Here is a 25,182-nt window from a genome sequence, read left to right as displayed (position 1 = left end):
ATACACCAACCGAAGCTACAATAGAAGAGCTTACAACAATGTTTCAGAAGCATTAAACTGTTTAAACCCTTACAGTGTTTCTCAGTTTCTTTCCTCCATTGTTTGCTCACACTTTGTAATCTCTGGTGAAAACATGCTGCCAGCCTTTTCCTCCTTGTGTTCCTTTGTTTGTAAAAAAAAACTCAGAGCTGGAGAAACTACTGCTTCATATCAGTCGCCAACCTTGAATTGGGGTATATTAGATTTCATTTACAGTTGCTGTCCTGCTGCAGTGTACAGTGTAGTGTCTTCATCCTCATTGCTGTTACATCAATATATTACAATAGTGTTACAATGGAATAATATATATAGGTCAGATACATAAACAATATTTACAAATCAAGTCAGTATACATGATTTATCCACGTTTTTATGGTCACAATCACTGGACACAAGGCAGAAATCCTCCCTAGCAGTATAAAGCTGAGGTAAATTATAAGATATTATTATAGAGCACAATGTAGAAAATAAATATAATAAATAAAAAAGAAAGAAAATAAGAAAAATATTGAATGAGAAGGTATATACAAACTTTGGACTGGTAATGTTTTATAACAGACTCCACCCCCGTAATTTATACCCTGGTATTACAGAGTCAATTAATATCAATTAATCAATCAACCTTTATTTTCACTCTGGATTACATTGATGACTTTCATTGACATTTACACATTATGGAAATAAATAAAAGAAATACAGATTTTAAATAAACATTTTAACAGCTCTGAAAAAAAAAACAGTTTCTGAATTAGTTTCTCAGATTTTGCTATTTATAGGTTCATGTTTTAGTAATTTGAACATTGTTGTTTTATTCTATAAACTACAGACAGCATTTCTCCCACATTCCATATAACATATAATCATTTAGAGCATTTATTTACAGAAAATGAGAAATGACTGAAATAACAAAAAAAGAAACCATTTTTTAAATAGTTTTTTTAAATTATAAGAGTTCAGAAATCAATATTTGGTGGAATAACCCTGGTTTTTAATCACAGTTTGTTTCATGCATCTTGGCATCATGTTCTCCTCCACCAGTCTTACACACTGCTTTATGCAGGATAACTTTATGCTGCTTTACTCCTGGTGCAAAAATTCAAGTAGTTCAGTTTGATGGCTTGTGATCATCCATCTTCCTCTTGATTATATTCCAGAGGTTTTCAATTTGGTAAAATCAAAGAAACTCATCATTTTTAAGTGCTCTCTTATTTATTTATGATATGAATGATAAGAAATGACAACATTTTTGGACTGGCAGAGTAAACAAGAAGGAAGTTTTAAGAAGGAAGACTTGCTTAAGCTTAAGAGTATTTTACAGGTGGATTCACCTGAAGAAACTTGTAGATTTCTTTTGTAATGATTTAGAAATGATAGTTACAGCCATTAACTCAGCTCAAACATGCAGTTTGTGATGTATTGAGACTGAAAAGCTATTATTATTCTCAGGTCTTCAGGTCTTATCTTGTCACTGTTTGTGTAAATGTGGATTGATCAACACCGGTACATCGATTCCGCCGCGCTGACTTTATGAGAAGGGCTTAATTACCGTGCTGCACTTTCTGCATGGAACAGCAAGTTTTCTCTGAGTTTTTTGATGAATCTGACCCGCCGAGTCTCAGTGATGATATAGAAGACGAGGAGGTTCTCAGCTAGGCTCCGGACGATCGATATGCGCAGAGAGCTGTGAAGATTGGTGGAGCATGGCGGGCAGGGACACACTGCGTGTTAATGCAGGGACCAGCGACAGTCCAAGGCTACAGCGGCGTGTGTGTCCATCCGTTTGTCCTTCCCTCTCCCTCTCTCTCTCTCTCTCTCTCTTTCTCTCTCTTTCTCTCTCTTACTCTCTCTCTCCTGGAGGCTAAATTAGAAAAGCAGGAAAAGCGATCTACAACTTTCAGGTCAAGCTTTTGCTGTTCAGTGGCAGCACTAGCCAGTTAACATAACAATCTAACACACTGGAGTGACGGTAGCTCAGCTCTGTGGAGTCAAATGCTCGCCTTTCTGCATCCTGCCTGGGGATGGCCTGAAGACACTTTATCTGAGGAGCTCCTGCTGCTGTTCCTCACTGTATAAGTGTTTTTTTTTTTCAAGTAAAATAGAAAAAACAACAGCAAACAGCAATTATTCACTCAGAAAAGAGATTAACTTATATTTATGCTATTGATACACGGCTTGGAGAAAAAAGTTCCTCTCGTCCCCCAGACGAACCCAGAATTGGTCCTGGGTACTGAATCATGTATTCAGCACAAGAGATAAAACTACCTTAAACTCTGGATATGAGGTGCCAAAAAAGCTTCAAGAGCAGCAACTATAGCTTTTGCTTCTAAGAATCTAGAAGAATAAAACAATGCTGAAGAACACAGAACTCAGACTCGTTACAGGATCAGAAAAAAAAACTTTACAAACTTTTAAAAAAGGAAATAGTTTAAGAGTAAATCTTTGTGGTAGTTGAGCGTCACTTGAGTTATTATTCACTTTTATATCTCTGGAACAAGATGGGCATTTCTGTCAGGTTTACCACTTTCCTCATACCGTCATACCACTAGAGGCACTGTGGCTCACCGTGTAGAACAGCACCACCAAAGAAGCACATGCAACTCGCTACCTAACGCTAACCGGTTAGCATAACAAGCTAACACATTGGAGTGACGGTAACTCAGCTCTGTGCAGTCAAATGCTTGAGAAAAACGAGTACATTACTTTATATGAAAAGCTCCTGCTGCTGTTCCTCACTGTATGAGTGCTTTTATTCAAGTAAAATAGAACAACAACAGCACGCAGCAATTATTATCTCAGGAAAGAGATATATATTGTCGAAAGAAGAACATTTAAAAATGTATTTTTTTTCCAATATCGTGCAGCTCTATCATGAACTCACAGTACCATTATCTGATGGTAATAACTATAGATTGACTCTGTGGCTCATGCTTTTGTGTGACTAAGCCCATTCTAAAATGCTATTTGTGGTCAAAACATACGCGTCAAATAAACTGGTATTATCACCGAGGCAGAAGAGCATTGGTTCCATGCGGAGAGGAGCGACGGAGATGACTTCCTGTCTGTTCTCAGGCAGCTGGTCAGTCATACAGTATCGATCGTCTCTATTATTCCAGCTGATGGCAGTTTGTCACCCCATTCTGCTGATCAGCCAAGCTGCACCAAACAGGCTGTAATTTGTTGGGAGGGGCGCTCTGATAACATTCATCACCCTTTCGCTACATTAGCCATCTGAAGTGAGAGAGTGGCGTGACGGATATGATACTGTGACTCGGACTCAGGCTGCGGTCGCCTCGTTTAGCATAGCGGAGTGCTTTGTTGGCGCGAGACGTCCTACAAATAGCTCCCCTGCTTCCCTGTTTGGATGAAGAGGCTTGTGTACTTTAACAGGATGGATTTTCTGTGCTCAGCAGGCTAATTATTTAAGGTTCGAGCTGAATCCACTTGTTGAAGCCTAAACTGATGAAACAGCACCTTAAACCTTAAACCTACAGGAGATCCTCAATTAGTGGGTCAGGTTCAGCTTGTGAGGAAACTTCCAGCACATATTTTCAGTTAAAATATAGTTAAGTAAAATGCAAAGTCTGTAAAAACGACACACGGCTGCTCAAAGGCTTAAAAGCACGCTGCTCTCCTGCACTCTTCGCCGAGTAATGGTCACTATCATGGTCTGTGTTTCCCTGCGGTTCCAGCCTGTTAGCTGTCTTACAAAGCGTTCTCTCAGACGATCCTGTCTTCCCGTTTTCCCGGAGTATTTTCTGTTATATTTTCTTATTTTGTTTCTTTGCCCAGTTTGAGTTTTTTAGTCTAGCCGTTTTCCCTAAGCTCTGCTTAGTAGTTTTTCGTTCTAGTTTTTAGCCTAGTTGTCCCGTTTTCCCCGTTGTACCGCGCTACGCGCTGGTCTTATTGTTTTGGCCACTTCCTGGTTTTATTGTTTTGGCCGTTTTCCGTTTCTCCCGTTTTTCAGCTTTTTCTTTACTTTGCCCAGTCCCATTTTATTTGTCAGTTTCTGAGTTTGTTTCTAGTTTTCCCCGGGTAGTTATTGCTGCATGTTCATTGTATTTTCATTTGTTTTCCATTTTGAGTTTTATATTATTCCTGTGTTTCTTAATAAACACAACTGCTTTGTATTCCATCCCAGCAGTGTCTCCCTTTTCTCTCTCTCTCTGCCTGATCCCAGTCAGGTATGACATACAGCAAGCAGAGCACACACCGCTAATTTCTGGAGTTACACCAAAATGTGTGAAAGTGTTAAATTGTGTGAGTTTATTCTCCATAATATTCTTTAAGATTAATGCATTTAGATGTGCTGTATTTTTAAAGCCATTCCTCAGCAAAATGACAATGAGCATCAGTTACTGTAGTTAAGAATTTGGATGGCATGCATTTTTCCAGATGACTTGATTTGAGTTAGCTTGAGTTCGCTCTGAGAAGCTTAGTGAGCTTCAGTGTGGTACCTGTGCAACTTTTAGGAAGATAAGGATTTCATTTTCCAGCAGAACTTGGTCAGTGATTGTTTGGAGAGACATGTCTGTCATCTGCTGGTGTTGATCCACTGTGTTTTATTATCAAGTCTAAAGTCAGTACAGTGTTTTTCCACAAAATCTTACAGCACTTCATGCTTCCCTCTGCTGACAACTTTAATGGAGATGCAGATTTCATTTTCCAGCAGGACTTGGCACACTGCCAACATTGTACCAAAAGTGACCAATTGGTCTTATATAATATTCTAATTTTCTGAGACACTGATTTTTGGGTTTTCATTGGCTGTAAACCATAATCAATAATCAACAATAAAAGAAATAAAGGCTTTTAATAGATCACTCTGTATGTAATACATCTATATAATATATGATTTTTTAACATTTTGAACTGAGTTACTGTAACTTGATATTCTAATTATTTGTGATGCACTGATACAGTTTTCTGTACTGTTCATTTATCGCTTTAAACATATATATATATATATATATATATATATATATATATATATATATATATATTATTAAGAAACTTCGTTCACTTTCTGAACGATGCTCTATAATTTGTCAGATTGTATTTTATTCAGCTCTCCTGAAAGCTCACTCAGCCGTATTTACATGATGATATAAGTGGTTCTTATACATAATTCACAGCTCATTTATGCATTATTAATACACCACTGTTCAGATGTTTAAAACAGGGTTTTCAACAATAGAAATCCTGTTTGGCTGCAGATTAACACACACAACGTTTTCACAGCTTTTAATTAATTAATAGGAAGCCATCAGACTCCTCAACTGCAGAGACTGAACTGATGGTTTTTCTGTACATGCACACACACTCTTACCCCACTTACCCCAGAAAATGGAAAGCACTAAAAACCCTACTACCTCACTGGACTCTATTGCACACTGTGTAATAGAGGTAATTACTACCTCACTGGTCTTTTTTGCACACTGCAAAATTTGCACACTGTCTTGTTATTTATTATTCTTTGTCTGTATGGTGTTGTATTGTCTGTCTGCACTTTTGTACTGTTGCACTATTGTTCTGTCTACACTGTGTTTATGTGCACCATGGTCCCTGGAGGAACGTTGTTTCGTTTCACTGTGTACTCTGTATATAGCTGAAATGACAATAAAAACCACTTTGACTTTGACTTTGACTTTGAAACTAAAAAGATCGTGAAAAATGTATTTCGTCCAGAGTGTAGACGGTTCTAAAATTAACCTAGAGGAAGTTCTGGCTGCCTGTAGAGGTCTGCAATATTGTCCTATTAAAATGTAATAGTTGTTTGATTAAAACATATCTTTGTCATCATTCTGATGAACAAATATGTAGCTTTCTAGTAATTTGTTAAACTATCTAGGTTGTAGATTTCCAATAATTTTTTACATTAATTTAAAAAAATGAACTTAAATTGTGATTCCAGCCATTTAAATGGTACTGTAAATATTTGTACTATATATAAATATAGGGACCACTTTAAATGATGAGTTTATTTGATTTTACCAAATTGAAAACCTCTGGAATATAATCAAGAGGAAGATGGATGATCACAAACCATCAAACCACCAAACTGAACTGCTTGAATTTTTGCACCAGGAGTAAAGCAGCATAAAGTTATCCAAAAGCAGTGTGTAAGACTGGTGGAGGAGAACATGATGCCAAGATGCATGAAAAAAAAAACTGTGATTTAAAACCAGGATTATTCCAGCAAATACTGATTTCTGAACTTGTTTTTATGAACTTTGCATTATTTGAGGTCTGAAAGTTCTGCATCTTTTTTTTTTGTTATTTTATTTTTTATTTTGCAAATAAATGCTCTAAATGACAATATGTTTATTATATGTAATTTGGGAGAAATGTTGTCTGTAGTTTATAGAAATGTTCATTTTACTCAAACATAAACCTATAAATAGCAAAATCAGAGAAACTGATTCAAAAATTGAAGTGCTCTCTTTTCTCGTTTTTCTCAGAGCTGTATATATATGTTATATGATGTGTTGCTGTGTGTGTTGCAGCCGCTGAAGCTGCACTGTGATGTGTGCAGCGTGGTGTCCAGTTCGGGGCAGATGCTGAGCCGGCAGGCGGGGCGTGAGATCGAGCGCTCGTCCTGCGTGTGGCGGATGAACAACGCCCCCACCCGCGGCTTCGAGACGGACGTGGGCCGCCGCACCGACCTGCGGGTGGTGTCTCACACCAGCGTCCCGCTGCTGCTCCAGAAGCCCCAGCACTTCTTCGGGGAGGGGAACGAGACGGTGTACGTGGTGTGGGGGCCGCTGCGCAACATGAGGGAGGACGGCAAGGGCATCGTCTACAACATGCTGCGCCAGGCCACCGAAAACTACCCCCACGCCCGCATCTACGTCACCACGGAGGAGCGCATGAACTACTGCGACACAGTCTTCAAGAAGGAGACGGGGAAAGACAGGTGAGAAAAAGAGACAGAGAGAGAGACCAGTGAGACAGGTTTACTGGTGTACAGCAGTGCTGGATGGTATACCAGAGGGGGCATTAAAACTGGAAACTGGTATGAAGTTTTCACATACCGCCATACCACTAGAGGTGCTGCGGAGCTTTGCGTAGAACAACACCACCAAAGAAGCAGACACAGCTCGTTAACTAACGCTAGCCAGTTAGCATAAAAAGCTAATACAGTGAAATGAAGGTAGCTTAGCTCTTCCTTTTAGATCTAGGGTTCTATTATACACCCTGTGCAAGGTGAGCCGTGATACTCGTCATCACTATTTAAGAATAAATCTACACTGATGGGCGTGGTGTTCTGGAAATGAGGTTTGTTCAGGTAAATTTTTGGTGTGTTTTTATACATATATATAATATTTCTAAAATAAATTTTATAATATAAATATATATATATATATATATTTTTTGTTTTTTTTTGGTGGTGGTGGAAAACACAGGAACTCCACTGACTGACTAAAACCCTGACAACAGTCAGAGTCCATTCCTATAGGCTCTCCCAGCGCTCTGTGTACACCCTTGCTCATTACACACACACACAATAAACAGAATAAAGAATAAAATATCAGTACTGTTCCCTTAAATGAGCTTCTGGCGTATCTTCACGGCATAAAAACACGCAAGTCAGTTTCCTCTGCTGAGACGCACAAAAGCGTTGCACTGTTAAGATACAAATGCGCCAAAGTCAGAGCTCACCTGACTCTTAAAGGGAAAGTGAGGCAAGTGACACACTGATTGGTTTATTTTATGTTACACACAAAATTAAGCACATTAGCTATGATTAATTTAGAGAATTTAGAGAGTTTAGGTTCATTTCTTGTGTAATTTTTTGAGCTCTCACGATACCAAAGACCAAAGACACATCCTAAATTTAGCTGGTCACTAAAAAAAGGGGCCTAAAATAGGGCCCACAGTCTTGATTTAGTTTAAAACATATGCATTAAGATCTGTTAATTCATGTTCAGTAAACTCAAAGGTTTTGCCTCTTTATGACGAGCTGACCACTCAGGTACTGTTCATCCTCTACTGGACAAATAAAAAAAAAATTAAAAGTCCCTGAAGTCACAAAATCAGCTTTCTGAGGAGATTAAATTTAAAACTTTCCATCTGATCTCCTCCAGCTACAGCACGCCGCTGGGCATGGTGAACTTGTTAGCATTTCTTATTCTGAAGCGTCGCCGCCCGTATCTGAGCCCGACTCCCAGCCGCTCGCTCCGCTTTGTAGTGGAGAGCGTTTCAATCTCCTGCTTACCGTTCAGAAATCTCTCCTACTCTAAGTCACATCCAGCCAGATGAAATCAATGGGAGCTCAAGGTTACCTGTGCTCTGAAGAGCGCTAGCTGTGTGCTAATGAGCCTCGTGCACAGAGAGAGGCGTCGAGCGCAGAGATGACATTAATAAGGTGTGGATATTGTTCCTCTACCACATGTTGGAGCGTGCCGTGCCGTCGTGGCTTTGTGCGTGTGCCGGTCCGCATGCGGCGTTTATAAAAAATCTGTTAAAGAAATTCTTGCCAGTGTGGATCTTTTCCAGGCCCAGCTTGTGGATTTTAAAACAGAGCAGCAAAGTTAGCTTTAATTTGCCAAGAAAATTTGCATAATGTTCTTGCTTATCAAAAAGAGCCATCAAGCATCAAAAGAGTTCTATAGTTTTATACTGGAGTTATGAAGATGATTTTACTGACAGGTACTGAAAGCTTATACATCACCAGGATCAATATATTAATTCATCAATTAATCAATTAATAGTACACTGAATTATAGCCAAAAATGCATACCACGGTATTTTATATTTAATATAGGTTTCAGAGTTACTGTACTGTTAGGAATACATATAATATAAAAAAATTAAAGCTTAAATTAAGGCTTTGATTAGTATTGGGTTTACTCACCCACAAAATATATACACAATATATAAAGAAATCAGACTTTATTATCAGAAAAACAGCTGAAGAATGTAAATAATAGACCTTAAAACGTTAACACTTCTTCCTTTACCAAATATTACAAATATTTTAAATAGTTCCTAAAAGAAAACACCATAAACAGACCTAAAATACTCAATGTTTAAGTGTGTTTAAGAGAAAAGATATATTTCTCAAAAGCTCTTTTGCAACAGTAAGACACAAGTTCAATATAATTTTACTAAAGTTATATGTTATTCCTAAAGCCATTAGAGGCATTGCAGTATTTAAATCAGCCACAATTCCCTTCTTTCTCCAGTCAAAAATTACATTTAAATCATCCTTCAAGCTACAGTATTAATATATTTAAAAGGTCTGTAGTTACTGCTCTATTTTTTTATTTGGGTAAGAACTCTCATACAGTAGATACGGCAGTAGGTGATATGTTTGCATGTATGAATATTCATGAGCGAGAGCTGAAATTCTATCGTTTCTCCCAGTCCACTCCTCCACAGGACTAAAGCAGTGTTATACCGGATCACCGGAGCAATTATTTATTTTATTTTATTTATTTATTTATTTATTTATTTATTTATTTTTTACAAAAAATAGCTCAAAGGCGTTTATTCATTTACACTACAAACCACAAATAGGAAAAAAATGATAGAATGAGACTTTTAAGGCTAGACTTAGACTTTCTTCCAAAAGACTCAATTCTATAATTCCATAACTCCATAGACTTTAAATTAGACTTGGACTTATATGCAGAGACTTGAGATTAGATGGAGAATTGTTCTCAAGAGTCTCTATATTGGCTCAGACTTATACTCTAAGTCTAAAGAATTTAACATATATTTTTGTTGCTGATTTATATTTATCGGTACCACTTTAAAATAAGACTACCTTTATAAAGGGTTAATAAATGGTTTACAATTAGTTTATTAATGTTACTAATTAGGTTGTAAACGCCTTAAAATTCATTAATAATCAGTTATAACACATAATTAGAAAGGGCAACGATATAGACGGCTGTGGGTTCACTATTTGGCAAACTACAGGTCATTGTTGCCCTTTCTACGTATGTGTTATAACTGATTATTAAGGATTTTTAAGGCATTTACAACCTAATTAATAACTATTAATAAACTAACTGTAAAGTAAACCATTATAAACCCTTTATAAAGGTAGTCTTATTTTAAAGTGGTACCTTTATTTATCTCTAGTTAGAAATGAAATCATGCATTGGAAAGAAAGCAGAAAGCAGAATTCACTTTAGTATATAGAAGTGTGTTGTGGCAGAACATACCAGACAGGCTTCTGCTGCAGAGTGTGTGTGTGCGTGTGTGTGTCCCTGTCTGCTTGGCCGTGAGCAGATGTGTGTGTAATGTGAGTGATAAATCAGCTTTAATAGAGCAGGGTGTGTGTCGGGGAACAGTTGGCGGTAAAGCCTCTGCTTTGAATCACATTTAAGAAGAAGCTGCATTTAAAGTCACCGTCTGTGACTGAAACACTCAGCCAGGAGTCATCAGCCGTGCAGACACCTAACATATAACCCTGACCATGCCCTCTACTGTAGCTGTAAATATATCCAACATACCTGAAGATGTGTGTGTAGGTGGTGGGGGTGTAACGGTTCACACCTCGGTTAGAAATGAGAAATTCCACTTTTAATTTTTTTAACCTTCATTTAAAGAGGTCAATCACACTTGCAACTAAGATATATTTCATGGGAATAAATAAATAAATCAATAAATCAATATGGAATGCAAAACATATTTTAAACAGGTAGGTTTTATTGTATATACTTGTGCATCTCAAAACAAGTATCATTGAAAAGTTACTTTATTTCAGTAATTCAGTTCAAAATTTGATGATTATGGCTTACAGCCAATGAAAACCCAAAAATCAGTGTCTCGAAAAATTAGTTTATTATAAAATACCAATTGGTACTTTTGGCAGTGTGGGCAGTGTGCCAAGTCCTGCTGGAAAATGAAATCCATCTTCATAAAAGCTGTCAGTAGCAGAGGGAAGCTGTAAGATATGAAGTGCTGTAAGATTTTGTGGGAAAACACTCACTGCACTTTAGACTTTAGACTTGATAATAAAACACAGTGGATCAACACCAGCAGATGACAGACATGTCTCTCCATTAAATCATCCCTGATCATCAGTAAATTTAGCATGTTTTATTTGTAAATCAAGGCAGAAGAGAATTCTGGAGGAAGAGTGGAGAGACACACAGTCCAAACTGCTCGAGGTCTAGTGTGAAGTTTCCACCAATCACTGATGTGGATTTCATTCTCCAGCAGGACTTGGCACACTGCCTACACTTTCAAAAGTACCAATTGGTCTTAATATATAATATCTAATTTTCTGAGACACTGATTTTTGGGTTGTAAGCTTCATAATCATAATCAACAATAAAAGAAATAAATGCTTAAAATAGATACTCACTCTGTGTTTAATACATCTATATAATTTATGAGTTTCACATTTTTCAACTGAATTACTGAAATAAAGTCACTTTTCTATATTTTTTGAGATGCACTGGTAGGTATAAAGTTTTTATCTCAGTATCAGAGACTACATTTTTAGCTTTGGTCAGTCGGTAATCCTGATTCGCCCGTCCACTTCTACTCCTCTCCAGAAGATTTCAGCTCGGGGAGGAAGTGGTGCTGTAAACAGGGCTGTTCGTCCAGAGGTGCTCTTTTAGCAGAGCTGTCTGAAAAGATGCTGCAATCAGGGGAAAACTCCTGCGCTTTTCAAGTTGCATCAAATTGCAGCTATCAGCTGACCGGCAGGTTCACCGGGAGCAGTGTGTGAGAGATAAGATGTGGCAGGAGCCTTTTTGGCTCAAACCATTAGGCAATTTGTGATGATCCCAGAACATGAGCTGATTGGTTGTGGTGCTGAAGGCGGCAGTGAGAGAGTAAAAAACTCGGCTTTAGAAATTTTTCTTATTTTCTTATTTCTTTGTCTGTTTATTGTTTGGCTGGTTGCACTTTAGTGCGCTCAGGCTTTATAATTATTACTTGATTGATTTCAAATTGCTTTTAAATCTATTTTTTGATGGTTCTTGATTCTTGATTACCGTATTTTTTGCTGTAATTGCTTTAAAATGTATTTTTTGCTTTAAAATGCTTTAATTATAAATGAATTTTACCAGTAAAGCCACTGCGCTAAAGTGAAGCGTTATAGTGTAGTTCTCCAGGACTGAGACTCGAGATTAAAGCAGCATTAGCATTAGCCTCTAACCGCACTAAGCACTAGCTCTTTTGTCGCTCAGAGGTGAGTATAATTGGCCTGTAGCCTGCTGCTAACCCTAGCTAGCACTGCTGGAGCAGCATTAACATTTATCGCTAACTGCGTTAAGTTCTAGCTCTTTTGCCATTCAGAGGCGAGTATTATTGGCCTGTAGCCTGTTGCTAACTCTGGCTAGCCCTGCTAAAGTAGTATAAGCATTACCCGCTAACTGCTCTAAGCACTGACTTTTTTACTGTTCAGAGCTATCCAGAGTATCAGAGTATTATCGGCCTGTAGCCTGCTGCTAACTTTGGCTAGCACTGCTGGAGCAGTATTAGTATTAACTCTTAACCACAGCTGTAGCTCTTTTGCTGTTCAGTGAGTATTATCGGCCTGTAGCCTGCTGCTAACCCCAGCTAGCACTGCTGGAGCAGCATTAGCATTACCCACTAACTGTGCTAAGCGCTAGCTCTTTCGCCGTTCAGTGGCAAAACATATATATCAGACTGTAGTCTGCATGTTTACTGTGTTAAAACAAGCTACGTGGGACGAACAGCTAGCTAATATTGCCCTGGCTTACCGGAACACTCAGAGTTCTTCAGTTTAGTGCTGTCGGGTGGCTTTAGCCGCTAACCGTGGCTAGCATTTGTTGAAATCTTTAAACCTAAGCTTGCAATAAATAAACAGAAGTGATTTACTCCTTCAAATAAACACATTCACATTTTTTTAACTTAGCTTAGCTTTACAGGTCTCGCCACCAAGCGGCGAGAGCTGCTGAATTAGAAAGAAAACATGGCGACACCCCTGTTCCTTACTAGTATTGCATAATAAAGTAGTCTTATAATTCGATGCACCTTATAGTGCGAAAAATACAGTAATCAAATCTTGTTTTCCATGGTTTAAATGGTTCAACATTTTAATGGGACTTTTTATGGGTCTTAGAAATTTCTATTTGTCCTTATTAATAAACATGATTAAAGATCTTTAATTCATTTATCAGTTAGATATAGCTACACTGTGAGCTAATGTGGTGAAGCTAATGCATCGACTGTGGGAACGATGCGTTTTTTACCTGCTTATCACTTTAAAATAATTCATCCTGATCAGCCGATGCCTTCGAGAGAAAGCCGAGAGACAGGAAACTAGAGGTCTGCACTCCCGCGGGAGTCCCGCGGGACCCGCGGGACCCGTCAGAATATGTTGCGGCGCGGGACAAAACTGCATTGTTATTGGCGGGAGCGGTAATTTAATCAATACAGGCCATGCGGGAGCGGGACCACATTAACATGTGGTCCCGCTCCCGCAAATTGATAAATAGTTAAGAAAATTATAATAATCACGCTATGATTCCCATGCAAGCAACAAAAAAACACAAGAAAAATCTCTCGGAGGATGGACACACACATACACATTTTCAGCATCTCCAGCAGGCGTGTGCAGAGGAGGGGGGGGGGGGAGGGGGGTGTGTAATTTAAAGGACGACATTTACTATACTGGTGCAAAATAATAATAATAATAATAATAACAATAATAATAATAACAATAACATTGTTATTGTTATTATTATTATTGTTATTATTATTATTATTATTATTATTATTATTATTATTAATAATAATACAAATATTAATTAAACTAATTGAATTTAATTTTATATATTTTTACATTTATTATTTTATATAATATAGATCCACTTCTAATCCACTTCTAGGATTCTTGATGCACCTGATGGCATGTGTTTGGACTGCGAACTGAATTGCTGTTTTAATAAATACATATGTAAATTTGAAGCACTAAATGTAATTAATTCAATTCATATTAGGACTGCGGGACGGGGGCGGCGGAAATGTGTATGTGGCGGGCGGGAGCGGGATTAAAAGAAGTGATTTTTTTGCGGGAGCGGGCGGGAGCGGGACAAAAAGACGCGGGAGCGGGCGGGAGCGGGTTTAAAAAAACAGTCCCGCGCAGACCTCTACAGGAAACATCCCAGCGCAGTTTTTAGGTCTGATTTCAGCTTGGTTAAATCATCCACAGTGCTCGATCCAACCACCCCGGAGGGGCATGTAAACAACGTTTGATTTGATAATCAGCTGCTCTGGAGGTGGAGAGGGAGGGAGGAGAACTGATTGAATCGGCCTTCAAGGCAGCTCACAAAGTCCAGCTATACTCCCACAATTCAATAAACCAGTCAGATGATGGAGTTCATCCTATTGGAAATGATATAGCACAAATATTTTATTTCTTAAATGGCTTTATTAATAGGGATGTTGATTGAATATTTTCAGTTCTCCAGTAATGTCCACGGCTGATTTCAGTTCATTTGCACCTTCACAGCTACATTTTATTAACACGGGGTTGCCATTTCAGACAAAAACACGGACAACATCTGTTTACTGATGTAACAGCATTAGGAAGTAAACTCAATTCTCACATTATCACTTCCTGGATATACTTTTAACTGTATTAATAAACATACTTTGCATTGGTAATTATAAAAAAATGAAAATGCACTAGGGACTCACTATACCATTTTTTTCCAATACTGAACCTGATACTAATACCAGATACTCAAGTATTTGTTGATACCGATAGAGATACCAACTATAACTCACCCTTTTAGCTGCTACTCAACACAAGGAGGGTGAAGACTAGCACATGCCTCCTCCGATACATGTGAGCTCTTTATGAGCTGCTGCTGATTAAGCATTACCGAGTAGCATCACAGCGCTAACGCTCGGAGAAAAGCGCAGCAACTCGGTTCTGATACATCAGCTCACAGATGCAGCCTTGTGCCGATCCACATCACCCTTTAGAGTGATGAGGGTAAAGAACGACATCTACTGTACCCACCCAGAGAGAGCAAGGCCAATTGTGCTCTCTCAGGGCTCCGGCAGCTGATGGCAAGCTGCATGACCAGGATTCGAACCAGCGATCTCCCGATCAAAGCGGCAGTGCTTAGCCCACTGGAAAACTCAGCGTCCCCTCCGTCACTAATAACATAAAATAAGAAAAAATAAACAAATAAATTACTGGTTGAGTAACTGCACATTAAAAAAAAGCTGAGCTTGTAAAAATATATATGACAAATAATCTGAATTAACTGATTGAACGTCTGACTGTTGATGTTTGTCTAGGTTGTTTTCAGTCAGTGGAGCTATTGTGTTTTCCGTTGACAAGATAGAGATAGCAATACGCCAGAAACATAACTCATAACCTAAACATAACTCATTTCCAGACCACCACGCCCATAGGTGTAGATTTATTTACACGCACTGTTGCTCTCCACCTGTCCATATTACACACTTGGTTTGCAGTGCACTGCATAGTCTTATTACTGTTGTTTGTGTTTTTGCACATAGACTATATAAGCTCAATATAAAAAAATTAGTTTGTTTAGAAATTATTTTCTATTCTTTAACCATGTTAAATTATATTAAACTAGAGGAAAGTCATTTAGACATCATTCTTTCCTGATTTAGTTTAGGTTGTGGATCATTGTTTGCAGTGTTGCTGTTTTAATCTTTGGGAGATCTGTTCTTAGTAAACACATTGCTTAAATAACAGGTCTATGCTTCTTCAGTGTTGCACTGTTAATTACCATTAAACGGATTTCGCGTATTCAAACAGCCCAGAAATGTTTTTAAAAGCTCAGTTTTAGCTCTACTTACTAAACAAATGTTGGGTTTAATTCGGGCTCAGGCTGGTAAAGACAGGTTCTGGTAATGGGGCATCGATAGCATTGATATTACTTTCCAAATTGGAATAGGTAAAGAACATCATTTCTCAGAGTATTAAATCACTCCAAGCACTGGTACATTAAGTCTTCCCTCAGGCTGTGTTTAAAGTGCTGTGGTTTTAAAAGGCTAATTGTCTTGATTGCAAGATCTCTGATACCTTCAACCCCTAAAGTAAAAATATATATAAGACTTTTCAGACTCTAGCATTGCTCTAGTATTGCTCCAGCATTGCTCACCTTTTTAGTTCCCCTACTTAGCTGATCTGAGTTTCTGAGGCTTGTCAAAAAGAAGATGAACTAGCGAGCTCAATAAAGAATATCCATTTCCATCTGCGGGGCTTTGTGTGATCCATCAGCGAGGGTCTGCAGGGGAAATGATGGAGAGACAGCCCATTATTCTTAGTATGGCGCATCCATATCCTGATTGGGAGCGGTGTGTTATGGATATGTGTGATGACAGGCCTAACGAAGCGCATGATGAATGGGATTATCTAAACTCAGAAGAGATGCTGGAGCTCCTCTTCAGCCCGAGTCTGACGAGAGTTTCTGTTCCTGAGTAAAAACTGTGTGATTCTGAGATCAGTCTAACCTTATCTAGAGCTTGGGCTGAATTTTACATTTGAATTAAAAGGAAACAGAAGCTTAAAGCTAATCGTCAGGAAACTAAAACTGTGGAACTGTTAGTATTGGCAGAGCGAGAAGTGAAAAAAGGAAATGAAAAATTTATGCTACAGTGTTTATGAAATGTTGGATCGTTATTTTTGTTGGATTTGTTATTGGATTTCTGATTAAAGCCCCTGTAAAAGCTGGCAGCTAAACACAGGCCTGGGCGTACACTATTAAATATAAATGCACTACAAAGGGTTCTTTAAGTGATGCCATAGAATAACCATTTTCAGTTTGATAAATAACTTCTAATAACAACTTTTTGTTTTTAAATAGTTATTAATGGAATAAACAACAGTTCTTCTATATCTTCTAAATTTGTGTGATTTGTTTCTTTACTATATTGTGATTAGGGCTGCAACTAATGATTATTTTGATAATCGATTAATCTGGTAATTGTTTTTAATTGGTAGATTACCAATCGGATGGAAAAGCAACTGGCTAAATTTGAATTCCAGCATTTCATTTAATAAACTAAACTGTCTTTGTGCTAATGTTGTAATTGTATAAGAAACACACAACCTACCATAAGGTGTTGCTATGGTATCCATGTTTGTTGCTATGGTGTGGCTAAGTAGTTGCTAACTTGTTGCTATGTTATCCATGTTGACTGCTATGGTGTTGCTGCGTGGTTGCTAAGGTTTTGCTATGGTGCCCATGGTGGTTGCAATGTTGTTTCTAGGTGGTTGCTAAGGTGTTGCTAAGTGGTTGCTGTGGTGTTGCTTAGTGGTTGCTAGGAGTTGCTATTATGTACATGGTAATTACTAAGGGGTTGCTGAGATGTTGCTTGGTGGTTGCTAAGGTGTTGTTATGGTATTCGTGGTGGTGGCTATGGTGGTTGCTATGGCATCCGTGGTGGTTGCGAAGGTGTTGGTAAGTGGTTGCTATGGTTTTGCTATAGAATCCATGGTGGTTGCTATGGGGCAATTTCGTACACCGATTGTATGAAAACTGTGCATCATATTGTTTTAGAAAGGACGCAAAAAGTTCTACAGGCCTAGGCGTGCAAACTTTACCCATATTCATTTTTAATGGGCAAAAAGGCGCACGTTAACGAAATTTTAAGGGAATCCGTCTGTCCAATCAAAAAGCTGTATACAATCCCACTATTCCCGATAAGGATGTACATTTTATCATTGGAACGGAATCACAATCTCGAAAATGTATGTATTTCACTTCCATGTACCCAACTCTCATTATTCAACTGTACCCAGATAAACACAGTTTAACACAGTTTAAGACCACAGTTAAAGCTAGCCATGCTAACAGACTTTAGCCTTTCATTTTCTCAATGTGTTTGATAACTGCTTGAATGAATGAGTGATTGTGATTGTGACTTCTCTATTATATGGTAGAACTATAAGAAGGAAAGTACTATGATTCATGCCACATGGTGCACTGGATTATAAGGTGTATTAAGTGACACTAGTAAGGATGCCTACATCGAAGTGAGCAAGGGTGTCGCCATGTTTCTCTTCTAATGAAAAGATGGGAGAAGCACCAACAAAGTAAACAAAACTGTAATTCTTAAAAAATAAAAAAAATATTTCAAAGTCAAATGAGTAAAACGAGTCCTGGATGTTAATCTACACAGATTTCTCTGCTGAAAACTGTTTATTTAGGTGAGTAAAGCGCTTTCGTTTATTTACAGTAAGCTTAGATTTCTGTGAATTTTCAGTGAAGTTTCTCCAGCACTAAGGCTGGGTGCAGCAGCATTAGCATTTGCTGCCTGTAAATGAGGAACCCTGAGTGTTCCGTTAACCCAGGGCACTATCAGCTAGCGGTTCGTCCCATGTAGCTTGTTTTAATACTGTAAACACACAGACTACAGTCTAATATACTCACCTCTAAACGGCAAGAGAGTTAGCGCTGTGGTTAGCAGCTAATGCTAATGCTGCTGCACCCAGCCTTATAGTGCTGGAGAAGCTTTACTAAAAACTCACCCTTATAACTCTGTACTTCTGCATTCAGAGTGGCTTTACTGCTCCTTAATATGTGACTGGTAGTATTCATACATAAGGCACACAAGAAGCCACCAGACTTTGTCTGAGGGAGGGATCTGTACATACTCTCTGTGGTACAGTCAGCAAATGAGGGAGACATTTTTTTCTATATACTTGTGCTTTTATCGCAGTTATGTATGAACTAGCATCCCCATGTTTTTTTTTGCCATTTTGCACAACATGTGAACACTAGCATGTGCTAAACGCTTAATGTAAACACGGTGTGGCCATCAACAGCTTAGCTTATTTGCATAAAAGTGACAGAGCCCTTAAATGGCTCATTCTGGAAAAAAGGGCCTGAAACTGGTATAGAGTATAGATCTGGTGAGATAACAGGTATAATATGTCCCCTTTAATTTCAGAGCATTTAAAATTTGAACGGTTATTTAATGTGCATTTAAATGCGAAATTGCATATTTTTCTGCTGTTTTCAAGTGATAGTGAAATTTAGGAAGTGTCTGCAGTAATGCCTGGTTAAGTAGAATAATAGAAGTGGTTCAATAATGAACTTTTTATCTAGTTTCAATATTCAATATTTTTTAAAGTGTTTTTACAGATGCTTTTTTTAAGTTGACCTAAATGGTTATTTGAATATTTTTATAACATTAAAATGTATCTTAGAAACAGAAAAAGGTCACTATAAATAATTTCAAATGCTTTCATCTGTAGGTCAACCAGATGTCAGTTATAATGGTCATTTAATGTGCATTTAAATGCCAAATTGCATCTTTTTCTGCAGTTTTTAAGTGAAATTTGTTCTAAGTGAAATTTTGGAAGGGGTATCGCTCCCACAGGAAGTAGAAATAGAGGATGTTGGAGACATAATCGCTAACAAATAAAAAAAAAAACTGATATAATCGACTATATGTCAAAAATAATCACTAGTCGCAACCCTACTTTTGAGATAATGTTCTTTATCAGAGATCTGTGTAAAATCGTCATGCTTTCTCTGTTTCTTTAGTCTTCACTCACTCCTTCATTCCATCCATTCCTGATTTCTTCTTCTTCTCCTTTCTTTCCTCTTCCCTTCCCTCAGCCTCTCTTTCTCTGCAGATTTTGGCACCATTCAGTGTTTTAATATGGATCCACATGTCCAGAGTGTTCCTGCTTGTGCGTGTCAGGGAGGATAGGTCCTCATGTCCGGGTTTCTGTTATCAGAATATAGCTGTTTGATGTCAGATGTGTCTGTGTGTAAGTGTGTGTAAGTGTGTGTGTGGGCTGCCTCGTAAACTGTGTGTAGATAACAGTGGACAGCACTCTTAAATCATGCTGTCACATTACCATGCGGCTCCAGCAGCCCGGCTGACCCCTCGGCTGCCACCGCCTGGCGAGGCACTAAGTCACTGTAGATATTGTAGCTGATAGCCTGGAGCACAGCTCACTGACAGGTGACTGGCCCTCTGTACCACAGAGCAGCACAGAGATTTATTACATCTTCATAACAGGCCAGAAGAAATGTATGTGATTAATAATAAAAAAATAGCACAACTGATGTGTTTCTGTACTGGCCTTGAGATCTGTGCTCTCAGACATGAGCTGTCTACCAGAGAGTCACCTGTCCACTATCAGAGTCATTTAAGTTGCAGTTTTTAAAAATAAAATGAAAAAAATAAAAATATGTGGGCAGTGTGCCAAGTCCTGCTGGAAAATGAAATCCGCATCTCCATTAAAAAGTCATCAGCAGAGGGAAGCATGGTTTGGAGAGACATGTCTGTCATCTGCTGGTGTTGATCCACTGTGTTTTATTATCAAGTCTAAAGTCAGTGCAGTTTTGTTTTCCCACAAAATCTTACAGCACTTCATATCTTACAGCTTCCCTCTGCTACTGACAACTTTTATGGAGATGCAGATTTCATTTTCCAGCAGGACTTGGCACACTGCCCACACTGTTGGTCTTATACACTCTGGCTGTAAGCCATAATCATCAACAATAAAAGTAATAAACAATTAAAATAGATCACTCTGTGTGTAATACATCTATAAAATATAATAGTTTAAACTGAATTACTGAAATAAAGAAACTTTTCAATTATATATATATATATATATATATATATATATATATATATTTTTTTTTTTTTTTTTTTGAGACGTTATTTTTTTCTGTAAATCAATGCATCTGGGTTAATATAAGTATAACTTGTCTTTTATGTCCACAGCATAGTTATTTAAATACAAACACATTATATATACCAACACATTTCAAATTCTGCTGTAAAAAATGCCAATTTTTGCTAAAAATGTCCGCTGTGTTATTATCCATATTTAAGTTAAAAAAAATGCAAACTATGATGGCAAAAAAGAACATAATTTTAATAATGAGCAATGATGCTTTTTTTTGCACCCAATTGTTATGAAATTTAATACAGATATGAAACAACTCCATATAAAATCTATAAAGTATGTTACTTTTTAATAAATATTATTTTCTCATATATCATGTTACAACTAAAGCAGCTAAACTAATATCATCTAGCTTTAGAAACACTTCAACACATTTTGATCTCAGTCATCCTGACACACAGTCCATAATAAAGATTTGTTGCTTTATGATCAGATTTATTCAGCAGTAAGACCTTTGTGGTAAATCTGAATTTGTCTCAGGACGTATCTGGTTAAGAGCATCACAGGCTTGGCAGCTCTCCACAGCAGATGATATTAAGATAAAAGCACGTTTGTTGCTCTGCGTGAGAAACAGAAATGATGTTAATTTTTCATGCAGTCAGCAGATGCAGGAGCAGGACTCTGCACGGGTAACGCTGCTGTTCTGCGTCTGCACGCATCTCCTCCTCATGAAGCACAGAGCTGAGTAATGAAGCATGATGCTATCAGAACATTTAGTATAATATGATGTAGTGCATGCTTTACTGCGTGCAGACACTAGTAAATACTAGACTCTAGTATTTAAGGAATAGCATAATCACTACATGCTGGGTTAGTGATAGCGTTTCAGTTACAGATAGATGTAGAGTTGGGATTTGAGTTATGGTGGGGGTGGAGCTCGGGGTGAATAAGGCTGGGGAGGTATGGTTAAAGACCAAGGCTGGAAGTGTATGTGGTTTGTGGTTGGGGTTGTGTGGTTGGGATTTGGGATTTGAGTTTGGGTTGGGGTTTTATTTACTGTTTTTGATTTGGGGTTAATTTATGGTTTTAGTTGGGGTTGTGTGGTTGAGTTTGGGATTTGAGTTTGGATTAGGGTTGTGTGGTTGGGTTTGGGATTAGAGTTTGGGTTGGGGTTGTGTGGTTTGAGTTTGTGATTTGAGTTTGGGTTGTGTGGTTGGGTTTGGTTTTTTTGGTTTTGGGTTGGGGTTTTAGTTACTGTTTTTGATTTGGGATTAATTTATGATTTGGTTGGGGTTGGGTTGGTCTTTAAGTAGCAGTTTGGGTTGATACTGGGGTTTAAATTATGAGTAGGGTTGAGATTTAGAGGTCAGCTTGGTTTGGGTTTGGGTTTAGAAAACAGTTGAGGTTGGGTTTGAGATAGACTTAAGATTTTACCCAAACCCAAATGATGTTGGGTTTGGAGGTTAGGTAGCAGTTGTGGTGAGTAAGAGTGGGGTTAAGGTTATAGGGGATGTTTAGGTCAAATATTGGAATTAGATTGAGATTTGGGTTCAGGTTAAAAGTTGAGGTTGAAGTTTGCATTAGGTTTAAGATTTTACAGTATAGATAGGATTGGGGGTTTGGTTACAGTCAATGTTGAAGTTGGGATTTGGGATAAGGTTGAGTTTTAGGGTAAAGGTAGGGTTGGGGTTTAAATTACATTTGGAGTGGTGTTTAGGTTACTGTTGAGGTTGGGACTGGGGATCAGGTCATAGTTGAGGTTCAGGTTGAGATTGAAGTTGAAAATTTGAGTTTAGATTACAGTTGATGTTGAAGTTGGGTTTGGAGTTTTGGTTTGAGTTTGCTGGTATAGGTAAGGTTGGGTTTGGGTTACATTGGGTTTAGGTCAGTTGAGGTTAAGGTAGAGATTGGGATTTATCTTAAAGTTAGGTTGGGGCTGTGGTTTAGGTTACAGTTGAGTTTGGGGTTTATGTCAGTTGAAGTTAAGGTAGAGATTGTGATTGATCTCAAAGTTAGGTTGGGGTTGGGGGTTACGTTTTAGTTGAGTTTGGGGTTTAGGTCAGTTGAGGTTAAAGTAGAGATTGGGATTTATTTTAAATGATGTTATGTAATAACAAAAGTTTGGGAGAAGGACCACGCCCGAACTCTACGTTCTAACTCCACCCCGTATCAATCAACCGTCCTATAAATACCTCCCCTAACTAACTATCTCTCGTGACGAAAGTTCGCAACCCACCTCCTCCCCAACAACCCCCTTTTTCTACTCTTCCACTTCTCATTAAATAAAAAGGGGGGGATATAACTGCACGCTTCTTCAAGCACACAGTTCAGAACTCCAGCCCAAATTTCCCTGAGTTCCCTCCCCTTTTTCCTTCTTCTTTCTCTACTTCTTTAGGCGTGGTCCGCACTTAGCAAAAGTTAGCTTCAGGGTTTAGGTTACAGTTGAGTTTGGGATTGGATAAGTAATGGAACGGCTCTACTTAACAGATTTAACTTTGCCTACATTTAAAAAGGAAAAAGATCATTTTCAGAGATCACTTCAAAAGACTCCTCTTCAAATGTTTGAGGCTCACGTGTATTTTTTGGTTGTATATTCGTGGCGTGGGGCCGAAGGGAGTGCAGATCCGGAGTGCTCTCCTCCGTGCCTAATTGAATCAGCCCCGTCGCCCGACGCGGTAAAGAGTGCACCTGCATGTCATATAATATAATGTGACAAATGTGATTAGGTATAATTAGATCAGCTGACTGTTTGGCTGGAATTAATCTGCCTAAACACACAGTGTGTGCAGACAGGAAGAGCTCCAAACGGAGCCCTGCTGAACACCATTAGGAGGCGGCATAAAGAAGAGAAGACAAACAGGCTGTGGAGACGGCATGGTTCCACGGGCCCACACACACTCACACTGAGTAATGGCTTCTCAGTGACTAATGGATTCCCTTTTTCACTGCTTGCTTACAGACTCGCTGCTTGACTTTGCAGTAGTTGTTCTAAAACAAAGAGCCCTTTTTCAAGGCGAGGTTCAGAATGTTGGAGAAGAGCCGCACTAATTACAGCAATCCCACACCAAAGCCACTGTAATCTATCAGACTGTAAACTCATTTTTTACAAAGTTTCCTGCAGACAATGGCTTAAATCAAACAAATGGAAAAAATAAATAAAACTAACAGCGTTTTTAGTGTGAAAGTACTGAATATTCAAAATTCAAATAAGTAGCATCCTTGTTGGGACGGCAAGTGCCAAGTCCAGTGGTCTAACATGCTGCCATTATGATTGGGAGATTGCTGGTTCGAATCTCCTTTAAGCAGCTTGCTATCAGCTGCCAGAGCCCTGAGAGAGCACAATAAGCCTTGCTCTCTCTGGGTGGGTACAGTAGATGGCGCTCTTTCTTTCCCCTCATCACTCTTAGGGTGATGTGGATCAGCACAAGGCTGCGTCTGTGAGCTGATGTATCAGAACCGAGTCGCTGGGCTTTCCTCCGAGCATTAGCGCTGTGCTGTGATGCTACTCGGCAATGCTGCATCAGCATCAGCAGCAGCAGTTCAAACAGAGGCGCAGTCTGACGTCACATGTGTCGGAGAAGACATGTGCTAGACTTTACATTGTCTAATTAATCATTGACTACAGAAGTAAACATCTAGTAAACATCTTTTACAGTACTTAACATCTAGAAAACTAGTTAACATCTAGCAAATATAAACTCATTGTTAACATCTAGTAAACAGCATTTGCAATGGTTAAAACCTAGCAAACATTGTCTAAAAGAGTTCATATCTAGCAAATAGCAGGTAGAGTTGTAAATATCAAGTAAACATCAGTTACAATAGTTAATGTCTATCAAACTTCATTTAAAGGGTTAGCATCTAGAAAATTATCACTACTCATAAACATCTATTAAACATCACTTACTCTAGTTGATTGTCTAGCAAACTTCATCTAAAATAACTAACATCTTGGAAATATCAACTAGAGTTATTAACATCTAGTAAACATTACTTACAGTTGGTAACATCTAGTAAACTTCATCTAAAAGAATGAACACCTAGCAAATATCAACTAGAGTTGTAAACATTAAGTTAAAAATTAGCTACGGTTGTAAGCATTTAGCAAACATTGTATATGAGTTAACATCTAGCAGATATCAACTAGAGTTGTAAACATCAAGTAAACATCAGTTACAGGCATTAGCATCTAGCAAACATGATCTAAGACACTGATCACTTACAGTTGGTACCATCTAGTAAACTTCTAAAACATCTAAAAGAGTTAAGGTCTAGCAAATATTAACTGCTTGTTAACATCTAGTAAACATCACTTACAGTAGCTAACATCTTGCAAACTTCATCTAATACTTAACATCAGGTATATCTTTAACGTTAATGTGTCCTCTGCACTTTAATATTCCTCCTGCAGAGGGGCTGAATCAACAGCATGTGCAGATAGAGGACCTACATAATGTTACCACTACATAAGTAAAATTGATGCATGATAGAAAGGGCATACAGAACTGGACTGGGGTTGGGATTGGAGTTTAGGTTGGAGTTAAATATTAGATTACTATTGGAAT

The 25,182-nt window shown here is 38.2% G+C and overlaps 1 protein-coding gene across 1 annotated transcript in view; it reads left to right on the top strand.

Annotated features, from left to right (window-relative positions):
• st6galnac3 (ST6 (alpha-N-acetyl-neuraminyl-2,3-beta-galactosyl-1,3)-N-acetylgalactosaminide alpha-2,6-sialyltransferase 3) overlaps window positions 1–25,182 on the top strand; it is an 85,489-nt gene that overhangs the window by 39,547 nt on the left and 20,760 nt on the right. Inside the window, exon 3 of the mRNA XM_022677831.2 lies at window positions 6,543–6,952. Coding sequence (XP_022533552.1) covers window positions 6,543–6,952 — 410 coding nt within the window. The remainder of the gene's footprint in view (window positions 1–6,542; window positions 6,953–25,182) is intronic.

The sequence above is a fragment of the Astyanax mexicanus genome, chromosome 8, assembly GCF_023375975.1.
Source record: "Astyanax mexicanus isolate ESR-SI-001 chromosome 8, AstMex3_surface, whole genome shotgun sequence".
NCBI classification, from domain to species: domain Eukaryota; kingdom Metazoa; phylum Chordata; class Actinopteri; order Characiformes; family Acestrorhamphidae; genus Astyanax; species Astyanax mexicanus.
This window is presented reverse-complemented; position numbering and strand designations above follow the sequence as displayed.